This window comes from Poecilia mexicana, unplaced genomic scaffold (genome assembly GCF_051168715.1).
Source record: "Poecilia mexicana isolate PSO_F unplaced genomic scaffold, ASM5116871v1 scaffold_8, whole genome shotgun sequence".
NCBI classification, from domain to species: Eukaryota; Metazoa; Chordata; class Actinopteri; order Cyprinodontiformes; family Poeciliidae; genus Poecilia; species Poecilia mexicana.
In genome coordinates, this window is record NW_028263377.1 from 8422345 (window position 1) to 8442825 (window position 20481).

General features: G+C 36.9%; 1 protein-coding gene across 1 annotated transcript; it reads left to right on the forward strand.

Moving 5' to 3' along the window:
* Positions 1–380: 380 nt before the first annotated feature.
* LOC106909437 (interferon-induced very large GTPase 1-like) lies at positions 381–19010 on the forward strand. The gene is made up of 7 exons (XM_088008168.1): positions 381–475; positions 6862–6949; positions 7083–7613; positions 8422–8453; positions 9774–9858; positions 13162–13193; positions 13350–19010. The coding sequence occupies exons 2-7, from the start codon at positions 6880–6882 to the stop codon at positions 18096–18098; spliced, it is 5499 nt and encodes a 1832-aa protein (XP_087864294.1). The 5' UTR covers positions 381–475; positions 6862–6879; the 3' UTR covers positions 18099–19010.
* Positions 19011–20481: the final 1471 nt, after the last annotated feature.

Sequence of the window (20481 nt, forward strand, 5' to 3'; positions counted from 1 at the left end):
TTTGTTTTTATCTCAGCAGTTTTGCCCCTAATTATCCAAAACAAATCTGCAAACCTTTGTCAGAATAAAAAGAACTTGTACATCCTTATCCCTCTGACACAAAACTACTTTTCCCTTTTAAATTATAATGTAAAACTTTCCCCTTTTACATTATAATGCCCATTTTTATGCTTTTATTCTGCCACTGTTTCAGCCAGCTGAATGTGTCTATATATTTCTTGTAGAAACATGTAGCTTACATGTCGAGTTCTTTTACATTACATGGTTTCAAGGTAAACCATTTCTCTTTCACTTTTGATTTCCTCGTTTTTTCCAAAGCAGAGTTTTTCAGCCAATGAGAGACAGCAGGAGGAGTTTGTTAGAACAAGAGACATTAAAAACAAGAATCTCTCTGGGGGGTTTCAGTTTACAAAGAAATAAGTACATGTACTGCTGTGCCAACAAAGATTCGCTAAGCCAGTTAAACAAAAGCAAGGTAAGAAAAACTTTTATGACTTTTGACGCAAACATAAATTACATTTTGTCTTGTATTTCTTCTATTTAAATAATTTATTCACATAAATGTGAAAAAAACTTAACAGGTTAAATAAGGTGTGGCAGGAAATATCTGTAAATGTCTTTTCTTATGTATTATAATGTTTTTGTTTTATAATCTGTACTCTGATAATAGAAAACTCTGTTACAAAGCCACAACCCACCATCAGCCTTTTATAGCATTTTAAATCGTAACGTTCAAGTTTGAAAATGACCTTTAATCTTTGCCACACCCATGCCACACTTCCTCTTGGCATACTGAATAAATATAAAAATGGCTTATTTTAATCTTCCATATACAGACATTTACAGTGCAATAGGTGATGAATCTATTTCAATCAAAACATAATATTTTAAAAGATGAATATAATTTGTTAAAAAGAGTTTTTTGTAACAGTGATGCATTGTAAACCTTGAAATTTGCATAGTGCTGTGATGTAAAATGAAAGCAGATGGGACAGAGAATTATTTAACATCAATAAAAGGATAAATAAAATGAAATTTGTAACCTGTTACAAATAATAAAAAATTACTAAAAAATGACCCTAGCTAAACATGCCTGCCAAGTGGCGGGTATGTTTAGCCAGAGCTAAACACCAGATGGATAATGGACACTTGCACAAGTGTCCATCAAAAAAATATATATATATATATATACACACACACACACACACACACACACGCGCGCACACACACACACACACACACACACCTACACACACACAGACATATACATCCAAGATCCATAAATACATCAAGGACAAAGCCTCAATGGACGATGTGCTCAGCGAATGTCTCAGGCAATGGGGAACAGAGGACGAGGTGCTGGAGGAACCATCATGGGAGGACAAGCCCCTACATGGGATGTACCACCGACAAATAACTGAAGTGGCTGATATCAGGAAATCCTACCAATGGCTGGAAAAAGCTGGACTCAAGGACAGCACGGAGGCCCTCATCCTGGCCGCCCAGGAACAGGCCCTAAACACCAGAGCAATAGAGGCTCAGATCTACCACACCAGACAAGACCCAAGGTGTAGGTTGTGCAAGGAGGCCCCTGAGACAGTCCAGTACATAACAGCAGGGTGCAAGATGCTGGCAGGGAAAGCGTACATGGAACGACATAACCAAGTGGCGGGCATAGTGTACAGGAACATCTGCGCCGAATATGGACTGGAAGCCCCGAGGTCAAAATGGGGAACACCCCCAAAGGTGGTGGAGAATGACCGAGCTAAGATCCTGTGGGACTTCCAGATCCAGACAGACAAGATGGTAATGGCGAACCAACCGGACATTGTGGTGGTGGATAAAGAACAGAGGAAAGCCGTTGTGGTGGATGTAGCAATACCAAGTGACCACAACATCAGGAAAAAGGAGCACGAGAAACTGGAGAAATACCAGGGCCTCAGAGAGGAACTGGAGAAGGCCTGGAAGGTGAAGACCACAGTGGTACCTGTGGTCATCGGGGCCCTCGGGGCAGTCACCCCCAAACTGGAGCAGTGGCTCAAACAGATCCCAGGAACAACATCAGACATCTCAGTCCAGAAATGTGCAGTTCTAGGCACAGCCAAGATACTGCGCAGAACCCTCAAGCTCCCAGGCCTCTGGTAGAGGACCCGAGCTCAGATCAATCAATCAATCAATCAATCAATCAAATTTTATTTGTATAGCACATTTCGGGAGCAAGGCTTTCTAAAGTGCTTTACATAATTAAAATAAAAACAGCATGTGAAATTGAATGGACAATGAGAAAAAGAGAGATTTTAAGAAAAAGAAACGGTGAGAAAGAGAAATAAAAAGAAATTAAAGTAAAGATAGAGATTTAATAAAAAAATTAAATAAAATAAATAAAAACATTACTCAAACCTTTAAAACTTCTTTACATAAAGAGATAAAAACCAAAGATAAAAAGTAAAGATAAAAACATTAAAAACATTGAAGACATCAAAACCCACACTCTAACCCTAATTTAGCCATAAGCAACTTTAAACAGGTGGGTTTTAAGTTGAGATTTAAAGTTGAGGCACCCAGTGTTTCAGCTGTTTTACAGTTTTCTGGAAGTTTGTTCCAAATTTGTGGTGCATAGAAACTGAATGCTGCTTCTCCTCGTTTGGTTCTGGTTCTGGGGATGCAGAGCAGAACCAGAACCAGAAGATCTGAGGGGTCTAGACTGTTGGTACAGCAATAACAGATCTTTAAGGTATTGTGGTGCTAAACCGTTCAGTGATTTATAAACTAACAACAGTATTTTAAAGTCTATTCTTTGAGCTACAGGGAGCCAGTGTAGGGACTTTAAAACTGGTGGTATGTGCTCTATCTTCCTGGTTTTAGTGAGAACGTGAGCAGCAGCTTCTGGATCAGCTGCAGCTGGAGGATTGATTTATTAGTCAGACCTGTGAAGACGCTGTTGCAGTAATCAATGCGGCTAAAGATAAACGCATGGATGAGTTTCTCTAGATCTCACTGAGACATCAGTCTTCTAATCCTGGAGATGTTCTTCAGGTGATAGAAGGCCGACTTTGTGACTGTCTTAATGTGGCTCTGAAGGTTCAGGTCAGAGTCCATCACTACTCCCAGGTTTCGGGCTGATCGCTGGTTTTCATTGATTCTAGTTCGCTCCTCTTTAGGTCCAAAGATAATAACTTCAGTTTTATTTCTGTTCAGCTGGAGAAAGTTTTGGCACATCCACACATTGATCTGTTCTAAGCATCTGTTCAGTGATTGGATGGGTTCAGAGTCACCTGGTGACATCGTGATGTAGAGCTGTGTATCATCCGCATAGTTATGGTAGCTAATCCTATTTCCTGTTATAACCTGAGCCAGCGGAGGCATATAAATATTGAAAAGAAGTGGTCCTAGGATTGAACCTTGGGGTACCTCACATGTGACCTTTGACTTCTCTGATGGGAAGTTTCCGATTGAAACAAAGAAATCCCTGTTCTTTATGCAAGATTCAAACCAGTTGAGCACTGGACCGGAAAGTCCGACCCAACTCTCCAGTCGATTCAGTAAAATGTCGTAGTCAACAGAGTCGAAAGCTGCACTGAGGTCCAACAGAACCAGCACTGTGGTTCTCCCACAGTCTGTGTTTACATGGATGTCATTGAACACTTTTACAAGGGCCGTCTCCGTGCTGTGATGAGCGCGAAAACCAGACTGGAAGGAGTCAAAGCGATACATTATTGTTAGGAAGTTATTTAATTGTTTAAAAACTGCTTTTTCAATAATTTTGCTGATGAATGGGAGGTTGGAGATCGGCCTGTAATTCTGCAGTAGTGATTTGTCTAGATTGTTCTTTTTTATCAGAGGTTTGATAACTGCTGTTTTCAAAGCCTGGGGGAAAACACCTGAAGACAGCGATGAGTTACTATTTGGATCCGATCATTAGCAACGACAGGCAAAACTTTCTTAAAGAAACGTGTGGGTAGGACATCCAGACAGCAGGAACTGGAGCTTCATTGACTTATAATTTCTTCTAGGGTTTTATAATGAAGTAGTTGAAATTGGGTCATTTTTCCTGCATTTGTTTTGTTTGGGCACAGCATTGGTACTGGCTTTGTAGAGGATGTGCAGATTAATCCTCTGATCTTTTGAATTTTCTCTGAGAAGAAACTGGAGAACTTGTTGCAGGCGGCATTAGATTGAAGTTCAGGCGGCAGCATCACAGGAGGGTTTGTTAGCCTGTCAACAGTAGCAAATAAAGCTCGAGCGTTGTTAGTATTTTTGTTTATGACATTTGCAAAGAAAGCCTCTCTTGCATGTTTTAGTGTTGTGTGAAAGTTACGTAGTCTTTCCTTGTAGATAATAAACGTGCAGTTGAGTTTTACGCCATTTCCGTTTGGCCCTACGGCAGAGTTGTCTTGCAGACTGAACTGTTTGTGCATTTCTCCATGGAGATTTCTTCCTACCAGACACAACCTTCACTTTAATGGGGGCAATGTAATCAATGATATCTGAAAGTTTGCACTGAAAATCATCTACCAACTTATCAACGTCATTATAGCTTAAGGGTGAGGAAGAAGAGTAGATTTGATTAAATGTTTCTGCTGTGTTTTTTGTTAAAGTACGTTTTGTGATAGTAGCTGTGTGTCCAAGTGGGTTAATGGATAAAGAACATTCAAAGATAACAGCAAAGTGATCCGACAGGCGACATCAGTTACAGAGACACTGGAAATATTCACACCCTTACTGATAACCAGATCCAGTGTGTGTCCATGAGTGTGCGTTGCTTGTTTGACATGTTGTGTTAAACCAAAACTCTTTAATATATCAAACATATTTTTTGCCCCTCGGTCTTGGGGGTTGTCAACATGAATGTTGAAATCACCGACAATTATCAAACAATCATAATCAATACATACATATGAGAGATAGAAGCTCATTCAAGTCTGTAAAGAAATTTTCCACATATGTTGGGGTTTTGTATAAAGTTAGTATCAAAGTTCGTTTGTGGCCTTTTACCTCAATTCCAAGATACTCAAAAGACATAAAATTACCCAAAGAGATTTTACTACAGTTTATGGTATTCTTAAATATTGAAGCCACGCCTTCTCCTTTTTTGTGTTTTTTATTTTCACTTAAAAAATTGTAGGTAGGAGGCGCTGATTCAATTAGCACGGTTGCTTCATTATTGTCATTCAGCCATGTTTCTGTCAGAAATAAAACATCAATATTATGCTCGGTGATGAAATCATTAATTAATTGAGTTGTAGCACAGAGAGATCTGGTATTTAAAAGAGCCAATTTAAGTGACTTGGGGGCTGAACGTTCTTCAGTCTCAGGATCCTTTAGGCAGGGGATCATTATGAGGTTTGAATTAAGACCGCTGGTTTTTGTATTTCTGTTTTTTGTAACTTTTCTTGTAGTGATCCGGACAGGTAATGTCTTGCTATGAAATGGATTAATTAAAGGGGAGTCTCCCTGCCATGTTACTATGTTACCTAGCAAGTACTTTGCAAATAAATCAGTGATTCTTGAGAATAGGGACAAAACAGGTCCTATGGATAAAGCACAAAATTTGAATAAAATATACACAAAATATAATTGTTTCAAATATCTGACTAAACTAACCTGGGTCATGTGAGCACAACAATGTATATTTTCCTGGTGTTTGCTGAATATTTTTTTATTTTAAACATTGTAGTCGGTGGATGATGCCTGTAAAATCCCTTGTACCGGAGCAGAACTCAATACATTAAAATAGTTTAAAACAATTAAAGAAATACTAAAATTATATATTATGATAATTAAGTATAAGTATTCATATAAATAATTATAAAAGTATCAATACATTGAATTAAGTCATTTTTATATATTTTCCAACTCCAGTGAAATTTGTCCCTAGTTTTTGTCAACACCGTCAGAAATGAAAAGAATGTTAAAAAAAAATCAGGCATTATTGCGGGGCACCAGAACTTCTGAGGACCCCATGACGTCGTCTTTTCTAGTTAGCTCTGGTTAGCTTATGTTATTCTTTAGTTCTTTTCGTCTGTTTTATTCCTAAATTGCTCGTCACAACCATGATGTGTCGACTCCATAACTGACAATTTACAAAAATGTAATGAAATTTTTTGAAATAAAAGCTTAATTCTGGTTTACTGTAAAGATTTCATGGACCTGATGAGCTACAATATGGCCTCCTTCAGAATAACATCATATAAATTGAGGTAGTTTGGCTTTTTGTCAACTCCGTCAGAGTTTCTGAGACTCTTTCAGTGAAATTGTTGAGAAATCTCACTTAAATGTGCAGTTAATTCATCTTAATGTATTTTACATAAATTGCATTACTTCACATGTACCAAGTTTTTCTTTTTACTCACTAGTTTGTCACCACCTTCAGCAATGACAACCCCGTCATGCACTGTCAACTCCATCAGATGGACCTTTTGTTTTTTGTTTTAAATATTTTTTTTTGTTTGTTTCTTGAGAAGCATTTGTCTGTAAAATTAGTAAAAAATATCACTAATAGGGTATTTTAAAAATTATTTTATTTTTATTTTTGTCAGATGGTGACAACAAAGTTTTGGGTCAGGTCGATTAAAAATGTAATTTTTAAAAAAATGTTGCAACTGGGAGCCTGGACCTTAGCATCTTTACATTTCCAAAGCATTATTTGTCATATTTGCATACATAAGGTTGAGAAATAATAATAATAAAAAAATTGGGGAAAATTTAAACCCATTTTGTCCCTATTCTCAAGAATCACTGAATACATAGGCAGGTTGTGCATAAAACACTGTGGCCGCCGCAGATTTTCAGTTTAAAAAGTGCCATTTAATATATTAATGTAAACGGCTAGATGACTAATGACTATATGTATTTTTGTAGGAATGAAAAAACGTGATCATGCAGAAAGGAGAGAGAAATGTACAAGAGAAGTTTGAAAACATTTCTGGATCACCACCAAGTAATGCAGGTAAGAGTTTTGGAACACTCATGATTCAAATGAAATCATAAATATTTTAGTTTTTATATTTCTACGAGATTCAGTTTTTAAGGCCACTATAAACAACGCTGTCAGTTAACATTACTCATGTTCTGTTTTTCAGTGACTCCTCCACTCACACTTGTGTTAATTGGGAACAAAAATTCCATTAAGATTGGATCAAAAAATATCTTACTGGACCATGACCAGGAGATACACGAGAAAGAGTTTTCATCCAGACTCTATGACCTATTGGGTCGTCAAATCTCTGTAATTAACCTGCTTGGGCTTCCAAGTATTGACACGATTCCAGAGATTCCAGAACATCGTACCTTTATCTTGCTGGTATCAAATGACCAGCAAGAAAACCAGTATACATCTGGACTGCAGTGGTTAGAAAAAACACTTGGAAAGGAGCACGGCTCTTATGTGATGACAGTTGTGACTCATGACTCAGAAGAAATTTGTGAAAGTGAACTTCAGAAGCTGAAGGCAACAAGTGGTTTTTCTGAAAAAAGATACCATACATGTACAAGAAGTATGACGGATGGAAACGAGATAATAGCTCTTTTGGAAAAAATAGATGACATGGTCTCTGAAAATAGTCGGGTGACTGAAGGAAAACAAGTCAGTCCAGAGGAAACATTAAAGACAGGTAAGATTCTTTAGAGCAACCCAAAATTAACAAATGGTTATCCGGAGTTAGAAGTCTGCCTTAAGCCTTACTATGAAATTTAAATATCTTCCACCAGAAGTCCATAAGTTTAGGGCAGGAGCTAAAGAGATGACCCAAAGTCCTATCATCTGAATTACATTTGTCACATGTTGGCGAGACATAGGGAAAAAGCTTAAGTTTGGTTTTAGAAAAGTGCAATCGATGGATAACTTTGTATTGAATAAGTTGCAATCTACAATTAATGGAACAGGTTTTAATTCTCGACAGACTTGTATCCCACAGCTCATCTGAAATCTCACCCAGTGTATCAGAAGTCCAGGCCTCTTTTAAATGATTAGAAGGTGTAGTTGAAGTGAAAAGATTAATAAAATGGGAAATTAGCTTTTTAGAGGTAGGGGTCTTTTATATGAGCTCATAGAAGCAATGCTGCACCAGTATGGTTTCAAAGTGGGGAAAGTTCTTAGCTATCTCAATATAATGAGATAACTAGCTCATTGCTGAAATAATGAGACAGTGTCTCATTATAATGACATGTTATAATGAGATACATTATAATTTAATCAAAGTAGTGGAAACTGGCTTCCATAGATATCTTTGGTTTGCCCCCTCTATGTTTATCCCTTTCTCATGTAAAAAAAAAAGTCAATTAATATTTTATTTCCACCATAATTATGTTTTGCTTGCTTGATTATATTTTCTTTGTTATAGAAAGATAAAATAGTAAATAGGAGCATTTTCATGTACTATTACTATGAAAACTATAAACTTTTTTTCTGACATTTTGTAGTTGAAGAGATGGTGACTGATGAGGAATTTGAGGTAAATAATAATTTCCTTTGCTAATTATTACAGTGAATTCAGTGGTGTCAGAGTATTTCACTCCACCGATTTACACCACTGATTTCCTATTGTTTTGCATGTTTGTCAAACTTCTGTTTTTCGAAACATTTTGTTTTGTTATTAAAGGAGAAAGAACATCCAAACTTGCAGCGAGTGCCTCTAAAACTTAGCAGCAACAACTGCAGTCAGGCATCTCTGATAGCTAGCAATGAGTCTTTTACAACTATGGAAGAATTTTGTTCCACTCGTCTTTACAGCATTATTGTATTTCAGTGACATTGTAGGGTTTTCCAGCAGCCTTTTTAAGGTCATGCCACAGCAACTAAATGCGAGTCAGTTCAGAACTTTGATTAGGCCAAACGAGGTGGACTTGCTGGTCCAATGTTTTGGACCATGGTCTTGATGCAGAACCCAAGTTGGTTTCAGCTTCAGCTGACCACAACATTCTCCTTCAGAATGTTTTGGTCAGCAGCACAATTCATGGTTTAATTTATCACAGCATGTCTTCCAGATCCTGAAGCAGCAAAACAGCCCAGACCGTTCCCGAATTTCTTTGGATCTTTGCTTGATGTCTAGTTTTTGAGGATCTTTTGGTGTATTTCACTTTGTCAGGCAGGTCCTATTAAGTTAACAGAACAGGTGTGGCATTAATCAGGCTGGTGTAAGGCTAGAAACAGTGAACTCAGGTGTGATAAACTAGTTAAGTTATGTTTTAACAGGGGAGGCCAATCACTTTTTCACACATGGACAAGAGGGTTTGGATTTTTTTTCTCTCTTAATAATCAACATCTTTGTTTAAAAACTGCATTTTATGTTTACTTGTGTTGTGTTTGCCTAATATTTAAATTGGTTTGATCTTCTGAAACACTGAATGAAATCTGGACCAATAGAGACACCTTTTCACATCACTGTTTTTTGTCAGTCATAGATATTACATTCTAGATTTATGGATTTTACCAATGAGTTGAAATCTGATGCGTGATCTTTGCCATTTTTTGTTCAACATTTTACTGTTGCTTAAAATACAGACAGCTGGTCTCTTTAGTTACTACTTCAGTTAATTACTTTTGCTTTTTTTTTTTTTACAAAAAGTGGAGATGCAACTTAATATATTAACATAACCTAGAATGTTAAGAGTGATTACTTGCAATCGGTGGTCTTTAAACTCCTTTTTACAGGGTGAGCATTTCTGCACCACTGCTAAATGTTGACACTAACCAAAATAGCTCAGAAAAAGATACAGAAAAAAAAATCTAAATGGTATAAGCAAGCGCCAATATATTTTCAATGCTTTAACAGGATGCTCCTGAATACATCAAAGATGACAACTGTACACACAGACAGACAGAAGTCTCTCCTGAACAATGTCAACCAACAGACAAAGGTAATACAACTTTACAACTGAACCAATCAAACAGTAACCATATTAGACATGAACAGTATTAGTGAGTAAACAAAGCAAATAAGTATTTCTTAACCCTTTACAGTCATGATCAGGGCTGGACTTAGGAGGCTGTGCGCCCCTGGCCCCTTGAGCCAACGTGCAGGCCCTATACCAATCCCACAAATAACCTTATCTACCTACCAGGTCACAAAAATCCGCCACTGTCCATAAGAAAGAAAAACTTAATGTTTTTTATTCATCCTCTCTGTACTGTATTTATTTATCCTTCATTTCTATCTTTATCTGTCTCCATCCCTCTTTCAGTTTTTGTCAATTGAATCTTTCTCTGTAATTATCAGGTTTATTTCCTTACTAAGTTCTGCTAGTTAGGGTGAGTATTTCCTCTCTGACAGCCAAATGTGATGAAAACATTTATTTGGTGATGACTGGCTTTTATTCAGCTACGTGTCAGGGAAGGGCATACACTCTAAAAAGAAAATAGTTGATCCAACTTAATTGAAATGCTTCAATTGGTAACAAGCAATTCAGTGAAGTTTATCCAACTTAACTTAAGTTTAACCAATTCAATATATTCTAATCATCCAACTCAATTTATTTATTTTTTAAACAAATTTATTAAGTATGTTTAAGATGACAGATCTAAGTCAGTCTTACTCAAATTTAGTTTACTTCAAATAAAGAAGTAAATTAATAAAGGATCTAATTTTTCCAAAGGGCTTTTTTTTTTAGCTGAGGCAGCCTTTATTTGAGCGTAGTTATTCAGGAAAGTGGTTAATGACAGAGAGGAAGACCTGCAGCTAAGGTCATCAGGTTGGACATCAAACGTGCGAAGGCTGCGTCAAGGACTAAGTCCTCCTTATGTGGATTGTGCTCTACCACTGCGCCACCACAGACAGGATCCTGGTTGATACAGAATCTGTCCCTGGTAAGCTTGAGACATGGATACAAATTATGGTATTGAACTTAATTCTTTCAAATAAAGTCAAAGTAAAAAAAATCCTTTAAGGAAAAGATTTGTAACTTTTAAGTTAGTGTATTTAGATGACACTGTAAAAAGAGTATTAGTCTGCAAACTAAGAAGTTTGCAGCCCAAAATATTTAGTTTGGAACTACTTAAGTTTGAGTTGACTTTCTGTAGAATCAAGTCAAAGAGATTTTAAATGTTTATTAGAACAACATAAATGATTTGAGTAAATGTGACTTAAATGTGTCATGTTAAACCCCCTTATGAATTAAGTTATAAAATATTAGCAAATTGAGATGGAAGGACTTAGTGAATTGAGTTGGATGATCATAATAAATTGGGTTGGTCAGACGTAGGATACGAAATTGGCATTGAACTCAATTGTTTCAAGTAAAATCACAGTGAAAAGTTCCTTTAGGTTAAAGATTTATAAGTTTTGAGTTAATTGAACACAAAAACGTAAGTTGTCATAGCAAAAGCAAAAGAATCAAGTGAAATTAATCTAAATAAGTCCATAAGATAATTTTAGAGTGTAACACACTTGAGCTATTTTGTACACTTGACCCTTCACTTATTCTAACAGGAGAGTTCCAGCTAGGAGCAGCAGATCAGACAAAGATCCAGGTTATAGCAGGACTGTAGAACTGCTGTTAGCAAGGCTAACATTTTGAGAAGCGGAGAGGGACGATGGTTCTATTCTATGTACAATATGAGGTTTGGAAACCTCATATTGTATATTTTTGGATATTTTCTTCATCGCCTCCTTAATTCCCTCCAAGTTGAAAAACGGACACAAGGCATTCCTGATATTTACTGGCATTTAATTGGACACAGGTGTCTGTAACGATGCCGTGAGAACTGTACAAAAAACATAAAATAATACATTTTTATACAGAAAGGCATTCTCATAGAGAATAGTCAAATAATATTAAGCAGCAAAACATTTACAATACTGTAATGTAAAAAAGAATATCTTAAGTACTGACTTAAAAAAATATTGACATTCTGTGTAACCTTTGTACATACGTGGCTAACAGAAACTTGACAAATCCTCCACAGATAAGCATTCTATTTCCACACAAACACGTAAATTATAAATCGAATACCTCATCGGCCGCTTTAGCTTGAAGGGGTTAAGAAACTCTCCAATCTACCGAGTGCAGCATGTAACTGAAAATATTGATCAAAACCAAACAAAAAATCAAACATTGGTTCCACTCTGAAAACATTTGCACAACCTTTAAATACACATTTGAAAACAACAATATGGCTATTACAATCAGCTTTTCATGAACATAAAATAGTTTATGTTACTTTAACTTATTTTTTCTAACTTAAAACCATTAACTTAACTTAAACTGCATAACTACCATTTATGGCAGCCACACCTAGGCCTGTCACAATGAACAAAATATTAATTAATTCCATGATAAGTTAAAAGAAACTCAATAATTTTCATTTGCTTAATTTATCACTTTTCATTCTCTTTTTACCAAAAACTGAATGATAAAAATCGTCAGTCTGGTGCTTCAGTCTCAACTAGTATTTTTTTGAAAGATAACTTTGTTTACAGAGACTTGATAATTCATTTCAGTTGTTGTTTCTGTTGTCTTTATTTATTTTGGATATTTAAAATGTCTTCCAGTTCCAGTGTTTAAATGTTCATTAGAATTTAAAGTTTATTGATTTTGAGAATGTGTTCTTGCCATTTCCATTATATTACTTGAAAATGGTCTCAAAACAACAATAATGCAATAAGTTCGGTTACAATTTATTGTCCAGCAAAATTTGTTATCATGACAGGCTTAGCCACACCTCCTTGTCAAGCTCTTCTTTTTCTTTCATTCCTGCTCTCTGCTGTCATGCTTTCTGTTGTCTGCCACCATCATGAGAAATTACTCCCCAATGCGTAAGTTACGTAAGAAGACCCGTCAAACTTGGACCAATAATAATCAAGCATTCACGATGGACGTTTGTCCGAACAAATCAGACAGTTTTTCAACAACGCCACCCAAATCCTCTTAGCCAGTGAAAAAATTAAGGCATTCTGACCTTATTCATTCACAAAAATATAAAGCATCTTTCGAGCATTTCAATGAAGGAACATGTTAGTACAGGTACAGAGATGAATGACAAAAACAGAGCAGAAAAATCTGAAATCAGCATGGTCAGGAAAGCAACCTTTTACAACAACATCCATTCACACAACTGCCCACCAACTCTGATATATAATTACTTGTTATTTACTTGCATATTTGATCAATTTATTTGTCATCAGTTACATTTGACTAATCTGAGAAATAACTGGTGTTCTGCAGGTGCCCTTAATATGGATCGGAACAGACTAAAGGTCAGAAATGTTCATTTTTAATGATTTTTAATATAAATCACATATTTATATTTTTATAAATATATAAACATATTTATATATTTATAAATATTTTCACTTTGTTGTGTTTGCTGTTTTAAATCTGAAATTCCTTTTAAATCCATATATTCTTTGCAGGCACTATGCAATTCTTCAGAGAAAGAAGGAAAAGTACTTCCAAAAGAGAGAGATGAATTGTTTAAAGCACTTGACCTTCTGAACAAATCTAAAACAAAGTGGTCACAAAAAGAATTTCTGCAGATACGTCGACCTGTGAAACAGACTGGCATCTCTAATAAAGATCTAGCTGAAGCTTTTCTTCAGAGGTTAATGATGTTAGATTATAGAGCCAGATACATCCCTGTTCAGCAAGAAAGCTCTGATGTGAACAATTCACAGGCTGTTCAAGTGTCTGACAGTGCTGTTACAGACGACGACGACTTAGATGCTCTTTTTACTACTAACATAGACATAGATCAGTCAAAAGAGAATCATGTTCACCCAATGGATGTTCAAATGGCAGCATTTCACTGCTCAGACAGCTTCCTTAAACAGAAAATGATCACAAAGTTGTCACAGTGTCAGTATGCCTTACCACTGCTTGTTCCTGATCCTCTCACATCAAATATTGAGTGTCCTTTGTGGACATTCAGACAATTAACAAAAACATGGAAAATAAGCACAACCAAAGAAAACACAACCACTGTCACCATGAAGAGCATGCCAATCTACAAAGCTCAGACTCCCATGGTTTCATTTTTTCGACTGGGCTCCATGTCTTTGTCCAAATCTCAGCTGATGAATGCCTTGATCAACGACCGCCACGACACATTCTTCCACAAAAACTGTAAAGGAAGCACCAAATCTTGTCATTTGATGGATGGGGTGGCAGAGATTGCCTGGTACTGTCCTGCTGGAAAAGACAATGATTTCTTTACTGACTGCATTGCCTTCTGTAACCTTCATGGGGATTCTCTAGCAATTGTAAAACAGCGTGAAATCCTGACTGAAATGTCTTCAGTCATTGTTGTTCTTGTGCCAACTCTGGACAAAAGCCAGGAGAGCAGTGTAGTTATACAGACACTGTACAAGTCTTCAAAGCCTCTAATCATTCTCATTGCTGACAATGAGTGTAGTGCAGTTCAGATGAAACCTCAAAAATATAAATTGGGTCTGAAAGAAAGAAGCCAGACGGATGTTTCTGAAGAACTAAAAAAGATTATAAAAAGCCTTTTATCTGGACCCCACACATCCTTCCGGCTGGAAACTATGGCCAAAGTCTCTGGGGTCAAAGTGGATGAAGATCAGAAAATCTGCCAGAAAGGGAAATCTGCTGCAATAGAAATAATTGAATTGATTGAAGGGATGGACGTTGCCGAAATCAAAGATACATTTCTTCCCTGCCAAGGTCAACTTTGGTCCAACTGGTGCAAAATCAATAAAGAGTTGCATCATCTAAAGGGAGACATTGAGAAGGAAAAGGGTCAGAAGAGTCAGCAGCTACTGAAACTAAGACAGGAACAGTGTGATGCGTCCAATCGTGAACTGATGAGGTTGTTCACTCAGAGCCTCAAGCGTTTGCCACCAGAAGAAAGAGAATATTTCCTGACATGGACTCAGATCCTCATAGATGCCCTCTCCACAGATGATCTTTCTTCAATTCTCCAAAAATATGATAAAACCTGGTCAGAGGTCGTAGATCTAAAGAAGAAACATGACGAATCTGATAACTTAAAAGACAAACAAACTGAGCTTGAACAGTTGTCAAAAAAGCTTCAATCAGCAACCTTTGGTCTGGAACACATCTTCAGAGAGATGGGACAGATTTATGAAGCTCATAAATCTTTGAAAAAACTATCACTGAGCCGACAGCCTGATTGGACTAAATACCCTGAGCTGGCTGCAGATCTGATGATATCAGGACACCCGATGGAGCTGATGGATGGGGATGCAGGCCATGTGCCTTTAATATGGATCTCTAGTCTCTTAAAAGAAGTCATCCAGAAACTTGGTGACCAGAGAGTCTTTGTGCTGTCAGTTCTGGGTGTACAAAGTAGTGGAAAGTCAACGATGCTGAACGCCATGTTTGGCCTGCAGTTTGCAGTCAGTGCTGGGAGATGCACCAAGGGTGCCTACATGCAACTGGTTAAACTGTCAGAGGAAGTCAAGGATAACTACAAGTTTGACTACATTCTAGTTGTAGACACTGAAGGACTGCGAGCTCTTGAGTTAGAAGGTAATGCTACCCTTCATCATGACAATGAACTTGCAACATTTGTTGTTGGTCTGGGAAACATGACATTGATCAACATTTTTGGTGAGAATCCAGCTGACATGCAAGATGTCCTACAGATTGTTGTGCAGGCTTTCATGAGGATGAAGAAAGTTGAGCTTTCTCCAAGTTGTGTGTTTGTCCATCAGAACGTCACAGATATTACAGCAGCAGAGAAAAACATGGACGGAAAAAGACGACTGCAAGAAAAACTGGACAAGATGGCTCAACTTGCTGCCAAAGAGGAAGTGTGTGATGTTGAGTGCTTCAGTGATGTCATCGCATTTGATGTGCAAAAAGATGTAAAATATTTTGCTCAGCTGTGGGAGGGAAGTCCACCAATGGCTCCTCCAAATCCAGGTTATAGTGAAAGTGTCCAAGAACTGAAGTCCATCATCTTGTCTAAAGCCAAACAGTCTGCTGGGATCACTCTGTCACATTTCAGCAACAAAATCCAAGACCTGTGGAACGCCTTGATGAATGAACAATTTGTTTTTAGTTTCAAAAACACTCAAGAAATTGCAGTTTACAGAAAACTGGAGGTTCAATATGGGAACTGGACTTGGGCCCTGAGGAGTGAGATGCTGAACATTGAAAACCAACTTTATCCTAGAATTGAAAAAGGCCAACTGGACAAAGTTGACAAGAATGACCTTATCAAAGAAATGGCTAAAACATATGAAGATGTAACAAAACGTATGGCAGCTTACTTTGAAGATGACAAAGACAAAGAGATGTTGGTTCAGTGGCGGGGCCAATTTGAGAACAAAATCAAAGAGTTTCATGAGGAACTTGTGAGAGGGGTGAAGAGAAAACTGGATGAAGTAATCCAGCAAAATAATGCTAGAAAAATGCTTGACAAGAAGAAGACAGAGTTTGAAAACAATCTACAACAGAAGAGCAAAGAGCTCGCTCACCAGTTAAAATGCATTACAGCAGATGAAGAGAAACTAAAAGCACAGTTCAGCACCATTTGGAGTCACTGGGTTAAGGAATTAACCTCTGATACAAAACCCATTGAGAACATAAACTTGGAGGAAGATCAGATTGCTGTCCTTCAAGAACTTGGTGTTGAATGGGGACTCATTGATGAGTCCAAAAGAATTAAGAGATACAAAAGTCTGTCACAACATGGTGATTATTTTTATTACATAACAACAAAGAAAAGCGCTTGGGGTGTTTGGAAAAGGTTTAAAATGACTGTTTTTCCACATGAAGTTTTTCCACATGAAGAACAGAAACAGATCAGATTACTTATTAATGAAGTTGAACAAGAATGTCTTTCAGTCATTAAGAGCAAACCTGTTGCAACAAGAGGCTTTACATCAACTTACTTAAAGGAAGTGGCTCAACGTATTAAACTTCATATAGAAAAATTTGAATCTCAGAGAAACTATGTATTCAAGAAGGAGTTTTCAGTTGATCTTTCACTGCATGTTTTTGACAGGGCAGAAGGTTGGATCTTAAACTCCTTCAAGATCTACAGACAGAAAAATGATGTGTTCACTTATTTGGACACCAAGAAAAATGAATATTACAAAATTTTCAGAAGCTTCTGCAAAGGAAGTTCATCTGCTGTGGTGTTTGGAGAAATTATGTGTGAAAAACTCAAAGTCTCTGCTGTTGAAACCGTCTGTAACAAGACTGGAGTTGATATTGCTGGAGAGATGAAGTGCAGTTTCCCAGCATTCAATGGGAACAGACTGAACTTAGAGAAACATGTGTTGACATCTCTGGCAGAGAAAGAAGACTTTAACATATTCATCACCTACATTCAAAATCCAAGAGCTCAAGTCGAGGCTTTCATCAAAGAACAAGTAAAGAAATACATGTTCATGACACAGAAAATTAAAGCCCAGGATATCCTGAAGAAAAATGTAGAAGAAATCAGCAGAGTCATCAGTCAGGCTTTGTTTGAGGCAACAGATGAAATCAAAAAGAAAAAAGGAAACATAGAAATGTGGGTGGAGGAATTTTCTAGAAAACTAAAACCAAAGTTGATACTTGATACTGTTAGTTGTCAAAACTTCAGTGACATAAACAATTTTGACTTCCTTAAAGAAGAGATAGAGAAAGGCCTGAAAAGCATCACAACAGAGATGAGCAAACTCCCCCTGGAAAAGGTGAATGACTGCAGACAGAAACCTGATCAGATCCTGATTGATCAGCTGTGTAACTGCTGCTGGGAAACGTGTCCATTCTGTGCTGCTGTTTGCACCAACACTTTGAAGGACCACAGTCCTGAGAAGCACAGCGTTCCTTTTCATCGACCCAATGGGGTTAGAGGTTGGCATTACAGAGGAACAGATGAACTGAGCATTGATTTCTGCACCACATCAGTTGCAAGTGATGGAAGCTTTTACCCAAAACACGACTCAGAGCAGGCAGTTCCTTATAAACAGTACCCAACTGCTGGTGAACCATATGCTTCATGGAGCATTACAGCTGATAACTCTAAGCTGGCCTTCTGGAAATGGTTTGTCTGCCACTTTCAAAAGGAACTGGAACAGTACTATAATAAGAAATTCCAGGGTCATGGAGAAATTCCTCAGGATTGGAAAAACTTCAGTAAAGATGATGCCATTGAAAGTCTGAATGAAATGTGTAGTTTATGAGAAATCGGCAGCTGTTCATAAAATCTAATTTCATTCCTAAAATTGTGAGGTTGATTCTGAGCAGTAAACAGAAACATTGATGTTTAAGGCTCTGCAAAATAAATGAATAAGCAGTTACGTTTGGTTTGTACGTCCTGCTTGAGTTAAGCTTTTAGTTAAGAATTATGACTTCAAGTGTTAGTTTTATTTCATATTCATCGTCAGTCTTAATGTTTTTCCTTCTTATTGTAATTATTTTAGTGACCCTAAGATGTGAGATAGAAAGTCAGCACTGAACCATCAAATATTAATAATGATATGGGTTACAATATGTAAACATTTTGCTTTTTTATCTAGATGGAATCAAGTCTCATTGCATTTTTTCTTGTGTTTTAAAACTTTACAGACACATTCAAAATTAATCCGTATGTTTTAGAGAAGCACTGACAATATTATTCGTCCGGGAGATAAATGTCATAAAATACCCCACATGGGAAATTAATGAATAAGATTTTATGATTTAATGAGCAACAAGTAAGTTTTTTTTTTCCCTATTTTCTCATTCATGTTAAAACCTTAGTGAGATAAACTGTTAGAATACTGAATCGTCTTTCTCAATATTTTGATAATTTTAACAGTTTTTTTTTTATTTCTTTAGTCATGTTATGCTATGATACCTGTAGCTTTGTTTTCCTCTGTCAGTTCTGTAACAGAAAATGATAATCTAAAAATGTAATCTTTCTCTTGAAATAAATGATTTATAATGCCTATTTTAATATAACAAGACAGAGAACATAAATAATACATGACACTGTTTCACCAGTAGAAGTTTTGTTTTATTTTAACTTTTACGAAATTCACTGAAATCTGACAACCGTTCCTGTTTTCTCTTCTTCACCTCTTCAAAATAAATAAAGGAGTGAAACCAAATAAGTTACATAATTTGAGTCTGGTTTGTCCATGTCCCATATAGAACAGTGAGATACTTTTTTTTTTTTATTATTTTTTTATTAAAGTTTTTCATATTGACATACATAAATTAACATACCAGATCAAATTCCCAACCATCCCTTACCCGCACAAAATAGGCACATCATAAAATGCTTACAAACAGGGTGGGGGGAGGGGGGTTGCTGGAGCAAAAGGGGAGGGGGGTTGCTGGGGTGCTTGAGCACCCCAGCAACCCCCCTCCCCTTTTGCTCCTTGCCAAAAGTGCCCTTTTGGTAATTTATTTTTTTTTTTTTGTATTATTATTTCCTAAGCCCTCTTCTGACACATAACATGTACTAAAATTATTTGTTGTTTTGTTGGGGGTTTTTTGTACAACATAATAGAGCTTCGGAGCGTGACGTCACTTCTCTATTCGGAGGGGTATCAGCGCCATCTTTGTCGCCACCGACAAAAAACGACTGTCACAGATATTTTAGCTATGGCACGAACTTGCTGCGTTATTGGGCGTAATGTCCGATCACACGACCGAAAAGGTAAAAAGATGTAAAACGGACTTTCGTTTCACTATTTTCCTTTTTGGAAACAACGCGAGGAGGCTAAGCTATCGGAGCTAACGAAAAGAAGACGAATATCCTGGTGTCAGCAGTGAGACGTCCTGATATTACGTTCTCCAACATCCCCAGATACCTACAAGTTGCTCCAGACATTTCCATTCTGGTGAGTGTCTAAATTCGCTTAATTAGTGTTGTGTCATTTATTTTGCTATGATTTTGTCCGGGTGTACTCATGATCAGTTTCTGTTGAGTTCATTTAAGTGGGTCAAACTTGTTTAGGTCGGGCTAAAAACACAAGTGTAAATGAACCATTCAGACAGACATTAACTAAAGTGTGCACCCATTAGAAAATATATGTCTAAATGTAATAACTAACTTAAATTATAAACTATACTAATAAAGAAATAAATATTAACACGATGTGGTGGTGGTAGGAGCATCCACCACAGGGTCACTGCGAGGTAAACGCCACAACATCGGACCGACATGGGCGTCAATCAAAGAGGCTTTACAGCAAAACCATCAACAAGTGTGGGAGCAAGTTACAGACTGTTTTTATCATTTACCCCAGAAGAGGTAAATAATGAAAACACAGTTCCAGAGGCTGTAGATGAGGAGCAAGTTGGAGAGGCTGTTGAGGAAACGCCAGGAGAGCTCATTAAGACTGCAGAAATATGTGTACAGTTGGAAGTGGCTGCTTTCTCTCATTCAATAATTTAATGTGGTAAACAGTCATGAAACATTTGATTCAAGCACTTCAAGTTGCATGTAAACAGGTGAAGAAATTAATCATATTTAAAGTAAAAAATTGATATTTAATATTATTAAAGGAAGGTATATATATATCTTCCTTTAGTAATTCTAGTTGGGTTTTTTTCTTTGTTTAGATCAGTGTTTCT